Source organism: Pseudorasbora parva, chromosome 14 (genome assembly GCF_024679245.1).
Source record: "Pseudorasbora parva isolate DD20220531a chromosome 14, ASM2467924v1, whole genome shotgun sequence".
Lineage (NCBI taxonomy): Eukaryota > Metazoa > Chordata > Actinopteri > Cypriniformes > Gobionidae > Pseudorasbora > Pseudorasbora parva.
In genome coordinates, this window is record NC_090185.1 from 9755398 (window position 1) to 9775537 (window position 20140).

At 38.7% G+C, this 20140-nt stretch overlaps 1 protein-coding gene and 1 long non-coding RNA gene across 2 annotated transcripts in view; both read left to right on the plus strand.

The window, feature by feature from the left end:
* Nucleotides 1-14561, plus strand: part of LOC137039708 (CD48 antigen-like) — an 87300-nt gene extending 72739 nt beyond the window's left edge. The window contains exons 5-6 of the mRNA XM_067414982.1: nt 11905-12202; nt 14230-14561. Of these exons, the coding sequence (XP_067271083.1) occupies nt 11905-12202; nt 14230-14561 (630 nt within the window). The remainder of the gene's footprint in view (nt 1-11904; nt 12203-14229) is intronic.
* A 116-nt stretch (nt 14562-14677) lies between these two features.
* LOC137040690 (uncharacterized) lies at nt 14678-17351 on the plus strand. The gene is made up of 3 exons (XR_010897979.1): nt 14678-14740; nt 14866-14927; nt 17280-17351. It is a non-coding gene; the product is annotated as an uncharacterized lncRNA (long non-coding RNA).
* The last annotated feature ends 2789 nt before the right edge of the window (nt 17352-20140 follow it).

Sequence of the window (20140 nt, forward strand, 5' to 3'; positions counted from 1 at the left end):
GCCCAGAAAGAGTGTTTGCTGAGTTGCGCCGTAAATACTGGATCATTAGAGGGCGAGAAGCAGTACGGCGGCACCAACATTAGTGTCATGAGTGCAAAAGATGGCGTGGAAAGCCTGAAGTGCCAAGAATGGCTGATTTACCACCAGCCCGTCTCCGTCTCTACTGCCCAGCTTTTTATTCGACTGGTGTTGATTGTTTTGGGCCGTTCACAATCAAAGTAGGCCGGCGTAACGAGAAAAGGTGGGGGATCATATTTAAATGTATGACAACCAGAGGAGTCTACATTGATTTACTCCCCAAAATTGATACAGATTCATTTCTCATGGCCCTGCGCAGATTCACTGCACGCAGAGGAACCCCCCACGAACTCTATTCTGACCGGGGAACAAATTTCAAGGGTGGAGAACATGAACTTTCAGAAGCATTTGCAGCCATGCAACCCAGTCTGCAAAGTCAGCTTGCAAAGCAGAAAATTCAGTTCAAATTTAATCCCCCTGGAGCTCCTCACTTTGGGGGACTATGGGAGAGGGAGATTAGGTCTTTGAAATCTGCTCTCAATGTTACTCTTGGAGCCCAGCATGTGACTGAGGAAGTGATAAGCCTTTTCTAAAGTAGAATTTACTATGTAAATTGGGGCGGCTGTTGAAAAGGCTCAGTAAGTTAATCGTGATTGGTGGGTTGGGAATTATTGACGGTTGTAGGTTAGTCCCGCCTCCAGAGTTTGACACAGTATGTTCCGCTTGAAAGCTGCGGAGGGCTCGCGTGTATTCAAGCTATAGATGAGTGTGCGTAACTTTAAAAGTAAGTTTCATTTTCATAAAACGTAATTATTGATATTCGTGGTGTTTTTATATTGCTAATTGTTGTATTATAGGTTTAAACGTTCGGATGATGGAAATATCCATATTTCAGTGAAGCTAATGCTAGCGATATGACAGTGTTCACTATCTTTGCACGTGTGGTCCGACGCACGCTGTATAACTGAAATAATGACAATGACTCGTATTTTTCATATGTTTACTTTAGTGTTTACACTGTACAAATGCCAGTAAGCCATATTTATGTGGATTGTAAAGATTATATTGGATTGATTAGTTATAAGACGATGGTCACGTGTATATTAATGGTTGATTGTTTACATTTCATATAGTCACGTGTTAGTTTATTCTTTTGATTTAATGTTCATCTTTTATTACTGTAAACTGATTCTTTATATTTCTGTTTATTATAGAGACCACACACACACACCTGCTTAGTTGCATACAAGTGCCACACACACACACCTGCTTAGTTGCATACAAGTGTCAATGCAGTGCATTGATTATGTCAGAAGGCTTGAACTTTCTATTAAATACCAGTGATTGGACTCTTGGACTTTGTGCATTGTTACCGATGCCCTGTGATGATCCCAATTAAGTCAGAACCAGTCAATACAGTCCACAAATCTATTTAACAGTGTGTGTGTAACAAGGTTTGTATGTGTTAGGGAAGAAGGAGGCTGGAACCAGCAAGCATTCAACAAACTTTAATTGAATAATAAACAAAACGAAAGTAATGCGGGCAGCCTCTCACGGACGACTGCCCCCACACACATATTAAAACGTAAACAAAACCATAACATAAACATTTCCATTTACGCATGTGGCAGACGCTTTTATCCAAAACGACTTACATTGCATTCAAGGTACACATTTTTGTAAATTCTTGCTCTCCCTGGGAATCGAACCCATGACCTTGGCGTTGCTAGCGCCATGCTCCACTGTTTGAGCTACATAAACAAAACCATAACATAAAATCCAGGCCTGGTCCTCTCTCGTCCTTCACTGGTGTCGCTCATTCATATATGCCTCCGAGGCGTTATACGTTATTTTGACAGAAACATACTTTTTGCACCTCAGTATTGTTGTACGTTAACAGGATGCAAAAATAACAGTGTGAATTATTATTTTTATTTAAATTATTAAATGGAATGCCGCCTTAAAGGAACACTAAAAGCCCTTCCTACACCTATCCCGAACCCTACCCAATAAATGCTTTTATTATTATTAAATATTTTGTTAGGCACTTTTTCACATTAGAAAAATTTCTTATTTTTTATTAAAAATAAATGACTTTCCTGTGTGATTTGTGATGAGAAACAAGAGAAGAGCAAGCTCTGCAAAAGAAGGATTTGAACCCATGTTGATCGTGATAAGACAATGATCCATTAGCCATGCATACGCTTTACTGATTGCGCCACTGAGGATGTTGAATTATGGGTGTTTTTTTTAAATCTTGTTTGGCACAGCCAGGCATTGTTAGGCTGAGCTATAGTGCGAATAGCACTTTATAACAAGGCTCGCTATTTGGACTTGGTGTAAATAGACAAGCCGTATTTTGGCTCCTTCTAGGGGTGAGAGTTAAAGGGTAAAGACCTTGTTGAGTTGTGTTTAATTAGGGTTGGAGCAAAACTCTGCAGGACAGTCACCAGGACTACTGTAGGCCACCCCTAACATAGATGAAAATTTCCCATACAGATTCTTATAAAAAGCAAGCAATAGACATAATTTAACTGTCTCGGTTAGCTATGGACCTGCTATAGTCCGGCTGAGTAACACAATTCTAGCCAAAATAACCTTGAATTTGGTTACATGTCGAAATGTATTATATTCCATCATGTAAGCAAAGTCAACAGTGATTACAAGAACTGCTCTGTTAAAGATATATAATCATGTTACGTGGAGTTACTGATGTGTAGAGAAAGACTGAAAATGAAATGATAGAGGGTTCACAAACGAGGCAAAACCTAAGATAATTGAGAGATGCAGTATCTAAATGTGTTATTTTGTGTGTACCAAAAATCTAAACATGCTAAACATTGCTCTTACAAATCATGTTATCTTGTGGTCCACTCCAGTCCCTGATGTTTTTAGAAACGCCCCTGAGGTAAATCATTTTCACGCAACGAAGACTTTTTTTATCGTTTAAAGGTGTTAACGCAATTATGTTAAATCGCGTTGGGCGTTGTCTCGTCTCCCTTTCATTCATATTCCTAACAATATCCTGAATCTTTCCGCATATTGTACGCTCACACACCGGTAGGTAAGGTGGTTGTAACAATAAGGTCTTACCATTGACGAGTAAAATCCAGACCACCGAGAGCAAATTAAAGAGACTCTTCATTTTCATGAATCTTATCATAAAAGCGTTCTGTTCCTCTCCGCAGTTCTTTCCCTAATTCATGTGGAACTGACAGCAGCTTCCCAACTTCAATCGAGAAAAATAAGGGACGCCTGCCGCAGCGGTGGCCACACCCCTCCATGCAGTGGTCGTATATCATAACTTAAAACATGTTTTCATAATTTGTATATTAAGATTGATACCAATGGACATTATAATAGGATATCTGCTATTGAAATCAGTGTGAACAGATGCACTCAGTATAATACACAGCTATGACAATGAAAAACAAACTCAGCTGCTGTAACCTAGAGGGGAGTAGGATAAGAAATAGCTAATTAACTCGAGTAATTTTATAGTGTTGTGAACAAAGATTTTGACTAAAAAATTTGTCATTGTTAGCAGTAACACCATCCAAAAAGTGAAACCACACCTAAATAACTGTAAATGATATCATATCTACAATCATTTCTTATTTTAAACAAACACTTAACAACATTTATATTTTTGGTAAGTTAAGTTAATATATTTATGTAGCCTATTATTCCGTTTTTTATATAGTCTATTGTTAATTCTATAGTATTGGATGATGCAATTATTTAAATTTGTCAAGCATAACAAATAGTTGTTTATTTTATTCCTAAAAGATCCTATTTTGATTATATATACTGAAAACCACTGAAAACGTGTTACTGGCCGACAAATTGTGCAATTGGCTTGGTATTCATTGCCGCGGACACTTTCCAGCCAAGTATTTCATTCTTCCCACTCTCGTCTACCTTTGCATCCGCTTGCGCTTCTGCTCTGAAACTTTTACAGCTGGACGCGGGGGGTATTTGGACCTGCCTCCGCCATCGTTTCAAATGGATTCTGCCCAAAAGAACCGGCGAGGCGGGGGTCCCTCCTCTTCTGACTCTGATTGGCCGTGATTCACGGCCCGTGAACCTGAAACAAACCAATCAAACAAACCAACGACAATGCGGATGGACCTATGTAAAATCGCGTCCCGTATTGCTTTGAAACGGGACGCGTCATTTTTCCTGAAAATACCTATAAATAGACAGACAGAAGAAAATACGGGACGATTCCGTATTTCACGGGACGGGTGGCAACCCGTAGTGAGATCCTTCAGCTATATTCAAAAACCGGTTTTTCGCCTTCACGCCGTGTGTTGTTTTGTAAAATAGTGTAGGCTAAACATTGAGAAAAGGAGACCGTCTTCTTTTGTTTTAACACTCTCTCACTGCAGTAAGCTTTATTTATGATCACGGTTATAGAAATATCCCCCTACACATGATTCAAAACAACAACAACCTGATAAAAAGAAAATAAATAAGAACATACAAAAATATAAATATAGGCCTACAAATTTAAAACATATATAAAACGAATATTAATACAATAAATCATGAATAAATATAACAAATATAATTTATAAAGAAAACATGAATATACATTAACTAAATAATAAATAAATGCAAAAATAATGTGTGTGTAACGTGTATAAATATTATGTAGCCTACATACACACATGCATGTATCTATTTAAAAAAAACATTTGTTTTATATATATATATATATATATATATATATATATATATATATATATATATATATATATATATATATATATATATATATATATATATATATATAAAAATACACATATACTATGTAAATAAACTTTTATTTTGGATGTGATTAATTGCTTTTACAGTATATATATATATATATATATATATATATATATATATATATATATATATATATATATACTTAAATTAATATAAAAATTCTAAATAATATATAAAATAAATACAAATAAAAGTGTTTCAGGTCCCAGTAAATTGATTTTTTTTTTTTTTTTTACTCCTGTTACATAAAAAAGTATTTATACCATGAAAGGGCTTTTAATGAAGAAGCATTACAACTACCTTTTGAACTCGTTTCTGTTTTCATTTGGAAAGTTGGCTGTCTGGAGGGTTACAAACAGGGAAGCCACACGCAAATTATATCAACCTGGAAGCAGGTGATTATTAAGGAAATACAGAATAAAATCAAACAACATTGAAAGAATAAATAACTAATGAATACACAAAAACCTTTGGTGTTGGAGTGGTCTCAAGGTCAAGCCACACAGAGTATAAGGACATTTTATCAGTTGATTCAGCACCTGCCGAATCCACTCTATAAACACACAGAGAGAACACAAAACAAACACACCTACCAACTGAACATACACATAGGGGAAAATAAGCAATAGGCAGGAACAGACAATGGTTGTAGTATAAGCAAGAACACACGTCTGCAAAAAAAAGAAGAAAAAAAAAGCAGCACACGCCATATTCAGTGATTTTGTCCTTTCCTTTGGATACTTTTGCAAAACTCCAAAAAGATTTTCTAATAAATGGGCTTCACAAATGAAAGAAACATACAGAATTGTAAGTTAAAACAGAAAATCTAGTGAAAAGGGGTAGAACATATTCTGATCATAAGTCAATAGGAATTGAGTCGTTGTCATGAGAAAAGCTGGACCAGAAAAACTTCAGGATAGTAATAATAAAGTAATTCAAGTTAATTTGACCTTTCCCACCATTTACCTTTCCATTTCATAAAAGGTGAAGATTTTTTTAAATGTTGAAATACATTCTCTTACTCGGGTTCATCTCCCTCAAAAGAGTAAACATTGAGCCTCCCAGGCACCATCAAAACACTGAGAGCAGATTTGATTGTTGGCGATTTGGCATGATCTCGGATTGTTTGGTTCTTCGAGGCTCATCCTGGGGACTGTACCATGATGATAGTTTAACCAACTCAGGGTTACAGCCCAATCTATTCAGGCTTTGTTGGTACCATGATGATGATCATCACATTTCTCTGTCAACTCAGGCTTTGATCCTGAGTTTAGCTGCATGTGACATCAGCAGTGAACAGCCAATCACACGCTGCGGTTCAGTGGAACTGAGATTCAAGAAGAAAAGCTGTCAATGAACGAGGACAACTTAAAGAAAAAAAGATTATATGTCAATGCAAGTAAAAGTTATGAAATTAGTTTAGTTGATATATAGAGGAAATTAAACATTTAAGCTCAGTAAGCTTCTTTTTAAAATTGTTTTATGTATTGATTTTAAAGATTATTTGAATGACTTTATGTAGGCTATTTATATTAATTTGAACAAAGTGCCTAATAATGATTGATTAACTAAAATGATACATGTTTAATTGATTAAGGGTATACTAATTACATAAATTATATCTAAATCATTCAAAATTATTATTATTATAGATAAGCATTGTTAAAAGCCAGACTCTTTAGTCTTTAAAAACCATTGACCTCTAATTTGGAGTAGAAACAGGGGAGTGACTTTATTGCATCAAAAGTCACTTTACTCACAGCTGATTGGTCCAATTTAAATTTGAGATCTCTAATCCAGAACATAACCCGACCTGGAGCAGGTTAGCCCGGGAGCGTAAGTGACCATGGCGATGAACACAGCTAAAAGCCAAACCAATTTAATGGTACCTAAAACCCAGAATTGGAACAAACTAAGCTTAAACAAATCTGGCTAGCCAGCTAAACCAGCTTCATGGTACAGGCATGTTTTTTTTGTTGTTTTTTTTATAGCATATTTACAGGATTAAGAAATTTCAATAACTGTACTTTGGTTTGGTTACTTTGTGTAATGTGTCTTATCCTGCCGAACAGTCGTCTTATCTGCTAACACTGAGTTTGTATTTTTTGTGTTAGTTGTTTTTCTTTAAAGGGGGGGTGAAATGCTGTTTCATGCATACTGAGCTTTTTACACCTTTAAAGACTTGGATTCCCATCCTAAACATAGACAAAGTTTCAAAAACTAATGTTGGACGTTTGATGGAGTATTTCTGTGTTAAAAATACTCCTTCCGGTTTCTCACAAGTTTCGGCGAGTTTTTTTCGAGTATGGGTCTACTTGACGTTAAATAGATCGGAAGGTCCTTGTATGGGCTGTACGGGCTCTTCTCCCGGAAGGGTGCGTGCGCGCGTGACTAGAGGGAGAGAGAGGAAATGCACGCTGTAAACAGTCTCTCAGCTGCAGATCCAGTCGTCCGTGAACACTTATGTCGCGCCGCGCTCCACTTTATTCCTATGGGTGACGTCGAGCGGCTTCAGCACAGCATTCCGGGAAGGCAGCGCTGCATTTGAACCGATTTGAACGCAGAAATGACGGGAAGCTTCAAGGCATCGCTTCAGTCGCGTCGCAAAGTGGATTTCCACGGTCACTGCTGTCACAGGACTTCACCAAATCATACCAAAGAAGTGTGTTTTTGACAGAGCGGTCCTGCTTTGGAAGATGCCGGTGAGTAAATCAACTTCAAATGTCTCTGCTATTGGCTACCGTCGCATGAGTAAACATCAGTAAACGATACGATCGCGTGGTTCGTCATTCAAATGCGCTAACGGTTACTCCATTGTTGTTCTGTATAACGTTACACTATTCTGACTCTGACGTGCAAAACCGTTTTGCTTGCTACCTCTAAGGTCTAGTCACATACAATAGTCCATAAACCGAATCATGTCCTCATAAACTGCACACAAAGGCCCCTAAATACAGTCCATACCACAGAGACGGACATCCTGATGTTGCCGTTTCTCCTGTTCAATTTATTTCAGCCTCAGATTTGATTGTGGATCATTATCTGTATTAGCTGAGATAGATGGGTTTCTCCACGCTTGAGGACGTCACCGCTTTGCGCGCTTGTCATTCTTTAGCTCCGCCCACACAATACGCCTCCAGGCGCTCTGTTTTTTCCGGAAAGACTCGGTACAGCCCATATTTTTTTTATAAATATGATAAAACTAAAGACTTTTCAGAGATATGAAGGATGCAATACTACTCTATAGGTACTCAAGATTGACATGAGATTGACTGAAACTGAGTGTTTCACCCCCCCTTTAATATAATTTTAATGTAGGGATTTAAACTATACTGTTGCTTAGTATCCTTTTTTGCATGTAATGTATATCACAAATACCCTTATGAAAATTAACCACAATTCTATAGTAAAAACATGTTGGCTCACCCTTTGCAGCTTTAAGATCTTTAACTCTTCTGGGAAAGCTTTCCACATGGTTTAGGAGTGTGTTTATAGGAAATTGTGACCATTCTTCTTGAAGCTCATTTGTGAGGTCAGGCACTGATGTTGGACGAGAAGGCCCGGCACTCAGCTCTAATTCATCCCAAAGCTGTTCAGTCGGGTTAAGGTCAGGACTCTGTGCAGGCCAGTCAAGTTCCTCCACACCAAACTCGCTCATCCACGTCTTTATGGACTGACGGTTTGTGCACTGGAGCGCAGTCATGTTGGATCAGGAAGGGGTCATCCCCAAACTGTTCCCACAAAGTTGTGAGCATGAAATTGTCCAAAATATCAAGTAATGCTGACGCATTAAGAGTTTCACTAAAACTAAGGGGCCAAGCCCAACCCCTGAAAAACAACCCCACACCATAATCCCCCTCCACCAAACCTCACAATCGGCACAATGCAGTCAGGCAAGAACCGTTCTCCTGGCAATCACCAAAACCAGACTCGTCCATCAGATTGCCAGAGAAGCGTGATTGGTCACTCAAGAGATCACGTCTCCCCTAGAGCCCAGTGATGGCTGCTTTGGATGCTTTACCTCACTGCATCCCACACTTTGCATTGCACTTGGTGATGTAAGACTTGGATGCGCTGCTCGGCCATGGAAACCCATTCCATGAAGCTCTCTACACACTGATCTTGAGCTAATCTAAAGGCCACATGAAGTTTGATCTGTAGCTTGTAGCTTTTTTGCAGAAAGTTGTGCACCATGACCCTCAGCATGCGCTGACCCAGCTCTGTGATTTTCTGTGATCATCGCTGAGTTGCTGTTGTCCCCAATTGCTTCCACTTTGCTATAATACCACTAACAGTTGACCGTAATATTTAGAAGTGAGGAAATTCCACTAATGGACTTATTGCAGAGGTGGCAACACGGTACCACGCTTGAGTGCACTGAGCTCCTGAGAGCGACCCATTCTTTCACAAATGTTTGTAGAAGCGTCTCAATGACAAAAAGCTGCTCTTGAACAAACCAAAAGGGCTAAAGGTGAATGTCAACAAGGAGAAAAGGAAACCGATACTAAGCTAAAGTAAACAGCCAAGCAGAGCGATCACTCTCAAATCTTTTGACATGCGCACACAGAGTTTCCCACTGTTTCCTGCATTCTCCAACATTGCTTCTTTTCTTTGTTTTAAAAGCCAGACTTATTTATTCTTTTCAGGTCCTAATTATAAGACGACGAGCACATGAAGAATTGTGTCATACTGCTTATATTTATCATATTATTGTTTAGCTGTCAATCTGTGTATGTTAGCAGAGATGCCTGACTGGTAAGAGTCTAGTTTAACCTCTGACACCGGTATCTGACTGTTTTTGATGGATTGAGTATTTTTATTTTGAATGTAAAGCTGTTTTGTGAGTGCATTAACAGTGAGATTCATTAAAACCAGGACAGGAAGAAGCCCCTTCACCTAGAAAATAAACTCACGTGAAGTTTACCCACTCTTCATCTCTGAAAAGAACCCAACCACAGCGTGTTTCAGTCTGACTCAGAAGATGAGCTGCTAGAGTCACAATGTGAGAGACATTAACTTTTTTCCCCCAATTTTTCACTGAACAACTGAAGAAAATGATTCACATGTTTATGTTCTGTTTGTGCTGGTGGCGTCTGACTGGTAAGTTATAAATAAATATAAATATATATTTTGGCTTAATATTACTAACATTCTTCAGATATTAAAAGTCGTGGGATCTAATAGAAATTGCTATGATGAATGTAGTTTTATACAGTGGAGAGAGAGAACGAATCCTCCATCACAACACTTTCAAATCTCAGGCAAGGCCTGGTGCATGACATGGCGAACTTAGCACATGATCTCGCAAAGATGACAGGTTGATTCATAGGTTTTTGATTGAATTCAAAAGGTTTTTGTTTTTTTTGGTGCAAATTCAAAAAAATGTATTTTAAAAACTTAGATTATTTGATTCTCGATTTTATAGTTAATGTTTCTTTTTTTTGCAAATTCTAAAAAGATTCCTCAGAACCGATAGGCTACAATTTGAAGTCTCTGATTGTTAGTATGACAGTTTCACAGACGGCTGATTAATAACCGTTACGATTAAGTTTTACCTCAGAGGAAATTCTGGCAGTATTAAAAGTTTTGACTCACAGTCCTGCAGTGAGTCCTACGGCGACCGTCTTCGTTTTTCAGCCATGACCAAAATGAGCGCTAGAGTCACCATTTTAATCCTGCGTGTAATGCAGCTCACTGTATGGCTGGGCGATATGGCCAAAAAGTGATCTCGATAAAAAAAAAAATCATATCAGTCAATAGATAATTATTTAGACAAATGTAAAAAAAGTATAAGCTGTAGAAACCAGACTGTTAATTGTGGGTTTAAACTACTCTTTATTGTCAGAATATGACAAACATTTCACGTTTTTGAATTTCTTACACTTTTTCAGTCATTTTTCCTTATCTTAATAGATAAAACAATGTATTAGTTTCTACATGTGCTAACGGCTGATATTGTTTCTAGTCATGAAACCGGTTTGTGTTGCCTGATATATCTACGGCACACATTTGACAGTTAGTTGACAGTAGCTTGAGTTAGAAGGATGCAGATGTAAATGCATGTTCATTAATAAAAACATGGATATCTGTAAAAAAATGTAACAATCTCATTTTTATATGGTAACATTTTTATATTTAAAAATCTGAGACAATCCTATATCTAGATCTCAGATTCTGCGAGATGTATGTAAACATAAGACCTCTATACACCATGTATAAAGGTTACTTCGTAATAAAAAGAAGAGTTCAATATGCTGCAAAACTGAGCAAAGCTGTGCAAAACTCAACATTTCATAAAGAAAATGATTGGCCTCAGGCCAGAGGCAGGAGACACCCTGGACGGATGGGGCCTGGAAATCACAATTTGAAATTATCCTTCTCTGACAGCAACATCGTGTCGGCCTAGATTCGGCCCACATCTGGTACACATGGATTTTCGTGACAGGGTATCAATGTATCAGTGCTTTGACTAAAGACTCAAGCAAACTTTTGAGCTGTCAATTGTTGATATATAGTCAGTGGCTGTCCTGAGAAGCAATCAGACATCAGGTGATTGGAAGCCTCAAGAGAACGGCTCTGTCATGATCCCCAGTGAGATTGGTAGAAGCAATCTGTCATGATCCCCAGTGAAAGTGCCCCGTGATTACCACCGGGGGGCACTGCACCCTGGACTGTCATTCCATCAAAGACTCCATTACCCATAATCCTTTGTCAAAAAAAATCCTGGCAGTCATTGAGGGGTCATTGCCATTTATTGAAATCTTAAATTCAAAGATTTACAAATGCAGATCCTCTCTAAAGATTATTGTACAAATACTGCAGTAGTACACCTGAACAACAACAAAAGCGATACATATTAATTACTCAAAAACATCTACTGATCTAAATGTCCCATATCTAAGAATGTTAATATGTTGAAAATATGCAGCTGAATGCAATATTTCAGTTTGTAATTGACTTTGTACCTTTGTGATCCAGATACGTTTAAAACTCCATTAATATCATGTTCATATATATCTCACCTTTCAGTTACTTTTGTGGTTCAGGCTTTTTAAACCATCAGAAACATTTAATCTGTGTAAAATCTGTTCATCAGGTGTGTTTGGTGAGTCAGTGACTGAAGGAGATAATGTCACTCTAAACACTGATTTTACTAAAATACGTGAAGACGACGACATACTGTGGAAATATGGAGCTGAAAACTCTCATTTAGCTAAAATGAAGAAAAAGAACCAAACCTTCTCCACATATGATGGTCCTGATGGGAGATTCAGAGCCAGACTGAAGCTGGATCATCAAACTGGATCTCTGACCATTACAAACATCTCGACTGAACACGCTGGAGTTTATAAACTAGAGATAAGTGGAGCGAAAAAATCATCAAAAACATTCAGAGTTTCTGTCTACGGTGAGTTAATTCGAGATCATTGTGAGATCGTTTGTCCAAACATTCACATCATCTTGTTTTATTAAATAAATGTCCAGTATGTATTAAATTCAATCTACAGCATTTGTGGCACTGATTCTAAAAAAAATCTAATATATACATTTTGTTTTTAAAGCAAAACTCAAGGTGAGATTTGTTGAGGACTTAAAATAAGAAATTTGAAGCTTACAATTTTATTGAGGCCTTTCCATTAATTCTTCTGTTAAACATTGTGACACAGGTCTCTTATGAGGCTGCTGAGAGCAACGAGCCACTCCCCAATCTTGGTGAGGGGAAGCATGGCTCGCCACAGTCTGCTTCTGCTCCTCACGTCTCTGTGCAGGACTGGGTTTGGACCGGCTCTGGTCAACAGCCCTCTCCTCGAGTGCGGCGAGGAAAGACTGGATGACCTCTTCCTTGAGTCTCTTCACCTTTTCATATGTAGGGGGGTACTGAGCAGAAACATCCCGTCTCTGTCTTTGATGCCCATTAGGATCAACCACAGAAGGCAATCTCAGTGCCGACCAGCATCCATCGAATGGCCGATTGCACGGAGAGACAAATCTGTGGCTTGACGAAGCTCAGAGAATGACTCTTCGTCGATCGAACCACCCACACCCAAACGCTTGAGTTTGAGTGCGGGTGAAACTCTTTCCCCACCAGTGTGGAGGTTGTTCTGCACGACTTGCTGGGGAGAGTTAGTTTCTTTAAAGATGCTGCAGACTCAGAAGAGAGATAGCTCGCAAGCATCTCTTCAACCTGAGGCATCATTGTGAAGGCTAAAAGTGTGCCTTCGCACCCACGATAGTCGAATATGTCAATGTCGAAGGCCATCGGTCAGAAATCTGTCTTCTAGTTTAGATGGTCTGTTCCTGTGGGCAGTCTAATTGTTGTCTGGCCACTGCACAAGTTACCACTTAGCACAAGAGGAACTGCTCGTTCTCATCGTGGGAGGAACGCTCGGAGAACTTACATTCCATACCAACAGAAACAAGCAAATCAGTGTCCTCCGCCCAACCCAAAGAGGTGCTGGGGTACGCTTCGGATTCAAGCAATGGGACATCCCGATCTGGAGAGAGAGCGAGGGATAGGGTCGATAGTCTCTCGCTCCTCGGCCAGATCGACACGCGAGCCCCACAATCATCTTAATCTTGAGTACCTATAGAGTCGTATCGCATCCTTCATATCTCCAAAGAGTCTTTAGTTTTATCAGATTTACAAAAGACAGATATGCTTTTTAGCTCTTGGAGAAACTCTGTGAGCAGAGCTGAAGAGTCACGAGTGCTGTCAAAGGCTTCTGTAGCCCGAAGCTCATTGATGGACACACTCTTGCTCTCGCTCTGGTTGATGAGCGCACACTCATCCGGGAGAAGTCCCCATACAAGGAAAGGCCATACTCGAAGAAAAAAAAACTTTCAGAAAACCTGTACGAACTCTAAAGGAATCATACGACCAACTTGTTTGACCATGTTTACCATGAGAATCCAACTCTTTAACTGTGTAAATAAGTCAGAGTGCATGCAATAGCACTGAAAAATCCCCTTTAACTGTGGACGTTTCACAGTGCTCACACTCACCATGCTCAAATGCAAGGACAGCATACTCTTTTCCTGAACAAACAAAGAAAAACAGGTGTGTGTCGTACCATAAGCTGTGAACATGGAAGCACACACCGTTCACTTTGAGTGACGCACATTTTTCTTTTTTCACTCTTTTTGTACACCGCGAGCTGGAAACTAACTCCTGACAAGAGAGTGACAAGAAGAACAAAGGAACCTGAAATTTGCACCTGTTGCACATCTATTTGTAGCCTCTGCCGAGCATGCATATGACTTCCTCATCTGAGGTTCAAGTTCAAGGCCAATTTCTTTGGCCTGTTGCACACACTCATAGCTGGTCACACATGGAAACCATGGATGTCCGGTTGGCCACTATTTGAACCTACACACGGAAATTAGATTGTTGTGTAGAGTTATCAATACTTCTCTTTAAACTCTCATGTTTTCCAGCTCACTTGCCTGTTCCTGTCATCAGCAGAAACTCAACACAGTGTTCTTCATCATCACCATCATCACCATCATCCTCCTCATGTTCACTGGTGTGTTCATCCGTGTTGAATGTGAGTCATGTGACTCTCTCCTGGTTCAAAGGAAACAGTTTATTGTCCAGCATCAGTGTGTCTGATCTCAGCATCAGTCTCTCTCTACCTCTGGAGGTGGAATATCAGGATAAAAACACCTACAGCTGTGTGCTGAACAATCCCATCAGCAACCAGACCAGACATCCCAACATCACTCAACTCTGCCACACATGTGCAGGTACGGCAGCACGGCTGATATAATGTGTGTGTTTATTCGCTGACCTGATCTCGGTCTTCTTTCTTTATTATTATAGCACTGTCTCCTCCTTCAGTCTCAGTCTTTCTGATAGTGTTGATCTCTGCTTCTGCCGCTGGATCTCTGCTGATTGTAACTGCAGTCATTGGGATCTTCTGCATCTGCAGGAAACGTAAAAAAATAGGTCAGGATATCAAACAATTGATACATATGTTAAAGTGTTTATCTTTTATAAGGCACCGGTTTCAATATAAGATTGAAAACGTTGTAATTTTAACAAAAGTGTGTGTTATGTTGTTGTTAATGCAGTCCAGACACAGGAGAAAGACAGAACAGATTCATCATCCTGTAAACCAAAAACACGAAAAAAGGTAAGATCATTCATAACGGTGTTGCAAAAAGTTGTTGCAGTCAGTTAGTCTGATTGATTTTTTTATCGAATCTTGATATTTATTACCTTCAGAACGAATCGGAAAAGCATGTTCAAGCTAAGAGTATATTTACACTAAGAGTATGTAATGTTTGCACTGCAATGTAAATATTAACATTCAGCATTTCCATTTCGCAGACCTGAAGTAATAAACTAAAATCTAAATTTATTAGCACACAGTAGGCATGTGCCGATATCAATTTTTCATGTTGCGATTAATTGCTGAAGTTTTATCACGATATACGATATTATCACGATATTGAAATAAGTTGCAAAAAAAAGTGTTGCCATAGCATAACAGCTTTAAGAACTATTTTTGTAATAACAAAAATAACTGAATGTTTAATACAAAAATGTTGCACCAAAAATATCTACAGCTCTGGAAAAAAAATTAAGAGACCCCTCATTGAGAAATCAATGTTAAGTGGTCTCTTGATTTCTTTCAGAGCTGTAAAAGTACAATTTTCAAACAGATTAAAGTGCAAAAGAATTAGGCTATAAAGAACAACAGGTAGGCTAACAAATAAGGTCTCATTATTTAATGCATTAACTAAGATTGAGCAATAGCTACATTTGGTACAGAAAATATAATGTTTTTGGTAATGTTGGTTAGGTCCATAAAAAGTTATTTTGATTTTGATTGTAATGTTATTAAACAGTAACTAAGAAATTAACATTACTCAGAATAATTAATTCTTCATAAGTATTTTTCATTGTCAGTTTGGTAATAATGAATTAACATGTTAACTAATGAAGTCGGATGTCTCAAAGTTTTACTGAACAATAACAAATAATCAGAACAGTTCTAATTATTAGGGCATGTTGTAGTCCAGATTAAAACATAAAAATGTTTAAGTTTAAAAATAAATAGCCTTTTAAGTCTTTAAGTATTAAGTATTTGGTGCTGTGATGAACAACATTGAGATTACAAAAAACGAATGGCTGTTTTAAAAACTACACCCGTTTTTGTTTTGTTTGTTTGCGGGTTTCCGGGGTAACCGCTGCATTCTGCAGTTCATCAGCGCCCTCTGCTGTCACTGAGCGGCACTTCAGCAGCGCGTCTCCTTCACTTGTTCAGTCATGTGCAAACGCACGTTGGGCTTGTTTATATCTGAACACTTCGCTTTGACGCAGTGGAGCAACGAACGACGTCAGAGCTCAACTGCACTGTGTTGCCAAGTCCGCTTTTTTTCCCCACAGGTTGTTTTCTATGTCCGCGGGTGGAAGCGACTATTATGTGATATATAGACCCATGAGTGCGAATTTTAGCAGGCAACCTTGCCAAAATAACACACATTTTACCCCCAAAACACTTTTTTTTCGGAGAACCCCCCGAGAAGCTATTGTTTAGGCCTAGTAGTTGGTGGGTTTTGTTGTAAAAACTTGGCAACCCTGTCTGCACGTGCGCTGGAAAAAACGATCTTTGCCAGTGTTGTAAAAAAATTAAATAATTTAATGATACCCAGAGTACTTACCCAACATGATCATCATTTCAGAGAAATTGTGAAGGTGAATGCAGATACAAACAAGCTCTCCGTTTAGGATTCAAACAAATATAATCCAAGACCATCTTATCGCGTGCAGAGGGAGTTTGAAAGACAACCGTCTGGGCCACCTGTCAATCAAAGTGACCACGCCCTTAATTATGCAGAACTTTAAGGCTTTATATAATGGAAATGAATGAGTTATAAAACAATTTACCCCCCTCACAGCTGTCATGAAGGTCTAAATTAGCCGTATAGGCCAAAACCACAATTTGTACCAGGCTGTAAACATGTTTTTTTCTGCTGTAGAGTTGGGAATTTTAACATGGAGCTCAATGAGATTCTGCTCCTTCTGGAGCCTGTCTCTAGTGGCCAGCCGATGAATTGCAGTTTAAGTCACTTCCGTATTGGCTTCAACAGAAAGCGGGGGAGGTTGCTGCTTGGTCAGTTCCTATTGATCACGCCTCTTGTGGTCTGATTGGTTGAAAGACTATGCAATTGCGTAAAGAGTCATTTGAATAATGCTCGTTGATCACGCCTCTTGTGCAGTAAAAAAACACAGATCAGACTTCCTAGTCCAATGTTCAATCTTAATATATACACATGCCTACATCAAGTAGACATCAGTGATAATTAAACAATATGCTACAATCAATTAAAATGTTCAAATCTCAAAACTATGCCTAGTCAAAGAAATTGTTATGTTAGGTCTTGTAAAGCTTATATAATTTGAAGTAAAATTATATTTTTATACATATTTCATGTTTTTAAACGGATGCTCCTGATTGACTCTATATTATTCCTTGCAGAAATCAAAGGAGCACGTGTATGGAAATATCGCCCTAAAACGATGATCAAATATAATATACAACAAATACAACCAGCATGTTTATCTTCTGACTTTTTATTCTTTTTTACTTTTAACTTATCTAATGTTTTTCTTTTTTCTTTTGCACATACATTCTCTTTAGATATTATGTCTGAAATGTTATCCTAGCATGGTGTACAGCATAGCATCCAGTCAAATGTTTATCTTAACACACATGGAAATTTACTAACTTTATTAAATATTGATCCCAACCTTCACTGTTCTCTATTACTTGGTCTACTTTTGTTTAAAAAAATGCAAAAGAATACAAGATATATACAAGAATATAATAAGCTCTCTAGTGTCCAAACTAGCATAACAAACATCTCTCTAATAATAGTGCTACTTTACCCTAGCCTGACAAGCCAGACCCACATCAAGATGTTTGGTCTGGAAACTCACCATTGTCGGCTCAGTCCGAGGGGCGGGATAAACGGTTGTCTTTCAAACTCCCTCTGCATGCGATAGGATAGCGCTACAACCAACCACAGCAACGAAGGTGAAGCAGCAGAGCTCGTTGATAGATTAAACATTCGCCGTATCCGGTCAGCAGAACCCCAAACACATCTTCCCTTTTTAAGAATGACTTCAGTGCCGTTCTTTGTTCTTTCCTCAGAGAAAAGCTCAACTCCAAGTCTTCCAGAATCGCGGTCAAAGCTGATTCGAAAGACCGCCGCCGTTTGCCAGTTTCTGTGTTTACTAGAAGCACGCAAACGCAACTCGGAGTCGGCCGTCATTATGGCCCCGCCCACCGACTCTATACACGATGTGATTGGTCCGGCAAGAGTTAGGGGAATACAGCTCAGAAGGGTATAGAGAGTTCCTAGACTACACTCGCGGGCAGATTAAATTTGCTGCCGCTAGGGTGCGTCTAGATTTCTAGGCTAACTTTACCCGATACAGTGCGCTATAAGTTTGCTGTTGTTCTCACAGAGGAAGAGCTGAAGAACAAAAATAATGAGTCATTGGTGCTTTCGAAACACGATTCATTAAGCTTCGAAATATTTGTGAATCATTTTGTTTCCAATCAATAAGACTGCCAAAGTCACATGATCTCAGTGAACAAGCTTTCGTTTCGCCACACTCGGAAATTCCAATGTTTTGCAGTTAGGGGGCGATAATAATATAGGCCTATGTGAACCCTAACACATGAATTAGGTTGTCTACTACATTATCTGATCTCGGGTCAATTTTATACATTTCTAGACATTTATTGACACCTTTGTAATATAAAAATGAAGAGCTGTAGTTAAAACTATTTAATTGGTCTTATTCCATAAAACAAACAAAAAGTCCTACAGTTTAATAAAATACTATAAAACACTTTTTTTAATAATATTATATGATTTGTTAATTGCCTTTAATAGATTACACATTGAATAAAACCTTTGCAATTGGTTTGTAGAAGGTGTTAGTGTGCATGTTTTGACTGAATTTTCACTGTTCTGTCCTCCAGGGGTCGCCAGCGTGTGGCGTTTCGAGCGCTTCAATTCAATTCAACTCAAAGAAGCTTCGTTTCGGTTTCTCCTCCCATCACTATCTCATAAACTAAATAAATAAGACACCTAACTGATCACAGCGCTGCCTCAGGATGCCTATTAATAATAATAATAATAATAATAATCATAATAATAATAATAATAATAATAATAATAGGTAACAAACTCAGTTAAACACAAATTACTGTGGTTTATAATAGTTATAAACTTATTAAAAAAAAGAAGAAAAAACTGTGCAATACACATTCCTGCTATAGGACCATAAGACAGATCTAAAGTTGTAATGATTAGTATTAAAATTATCACAAATTGACTGTCTTTGACACTTTCTACTGTCTACTGTCTGTCATCTTCTTGACATCACTACTGTCTACTGTCAGTCTACTGTCATCACTCTCAGTGGCGCCATCTGGTGGGTTTTGAATAGCAGCAGCTAAAACAGCACAAAGCAACAGGTTATTATAAGTCATGTGACATAATGTGACATAATGTGACAAATGTGTCACTAGATATTCATGTGAAGTTGATAGAGATAATGAGAGTTATGTTTTAATACTGAGCCAGAGCTCACGTTTTTCATTTATTGAACTGATTTAACAATATTCAACTGTATTGAGATGACAGTCTTCAAAGAAAAATGCGACAAATTACTAAATAATACCCACTAATGACAGAAACACTGAAGCTCCTAAAGCTGATGGTGCGGTTTATCGTTAATCCAGAATCTAAGGTTCTTTATGTGGTTTGAGGAGCACAACAATGAGTTTGAGGTGTTGACTTGAGCTCCAGGGAATTGAGGCCTACCATGTTTGCTTTGTGGCAGAGCGCTTCATCCTGCAGAAAGAGCCACAGACACCAGGGAATAGTTTCAAAGGGTGTACAATTCATGGTCTGCAACTTAGGTAGGTGGTACGCGTCAAAGTAACATCCACGTGGATGGCAGGACACAAGCATCACACGGCCTCTGCCTGCCGTCCCTTGCCTTCTTCCCATTGTGCATCCTGGTGCCGTGTGTTCCCCAGGTAAGCTATGTACACACACCTGACCATCCATGTGATGTAAATTAAAAAGTGATTCATCAGACCAGCCCATCTTCTTTTATTGCTCCGTGGTCCAGTTCTGATGCCCACTGTTGGTGCTTTCGGCGGGGTCAGGGGTCAGCATGGGCACTCTGACTGGTCTGCGGCCATGAAGCCCCATACACAACAAACTGAGACGCACTGTGTATTCTGACACCTTTATATCAGAACCAGCATTAACTTTTTGAGCAATTTCATCTACAGCTCGTCTGTTTGAACGGACC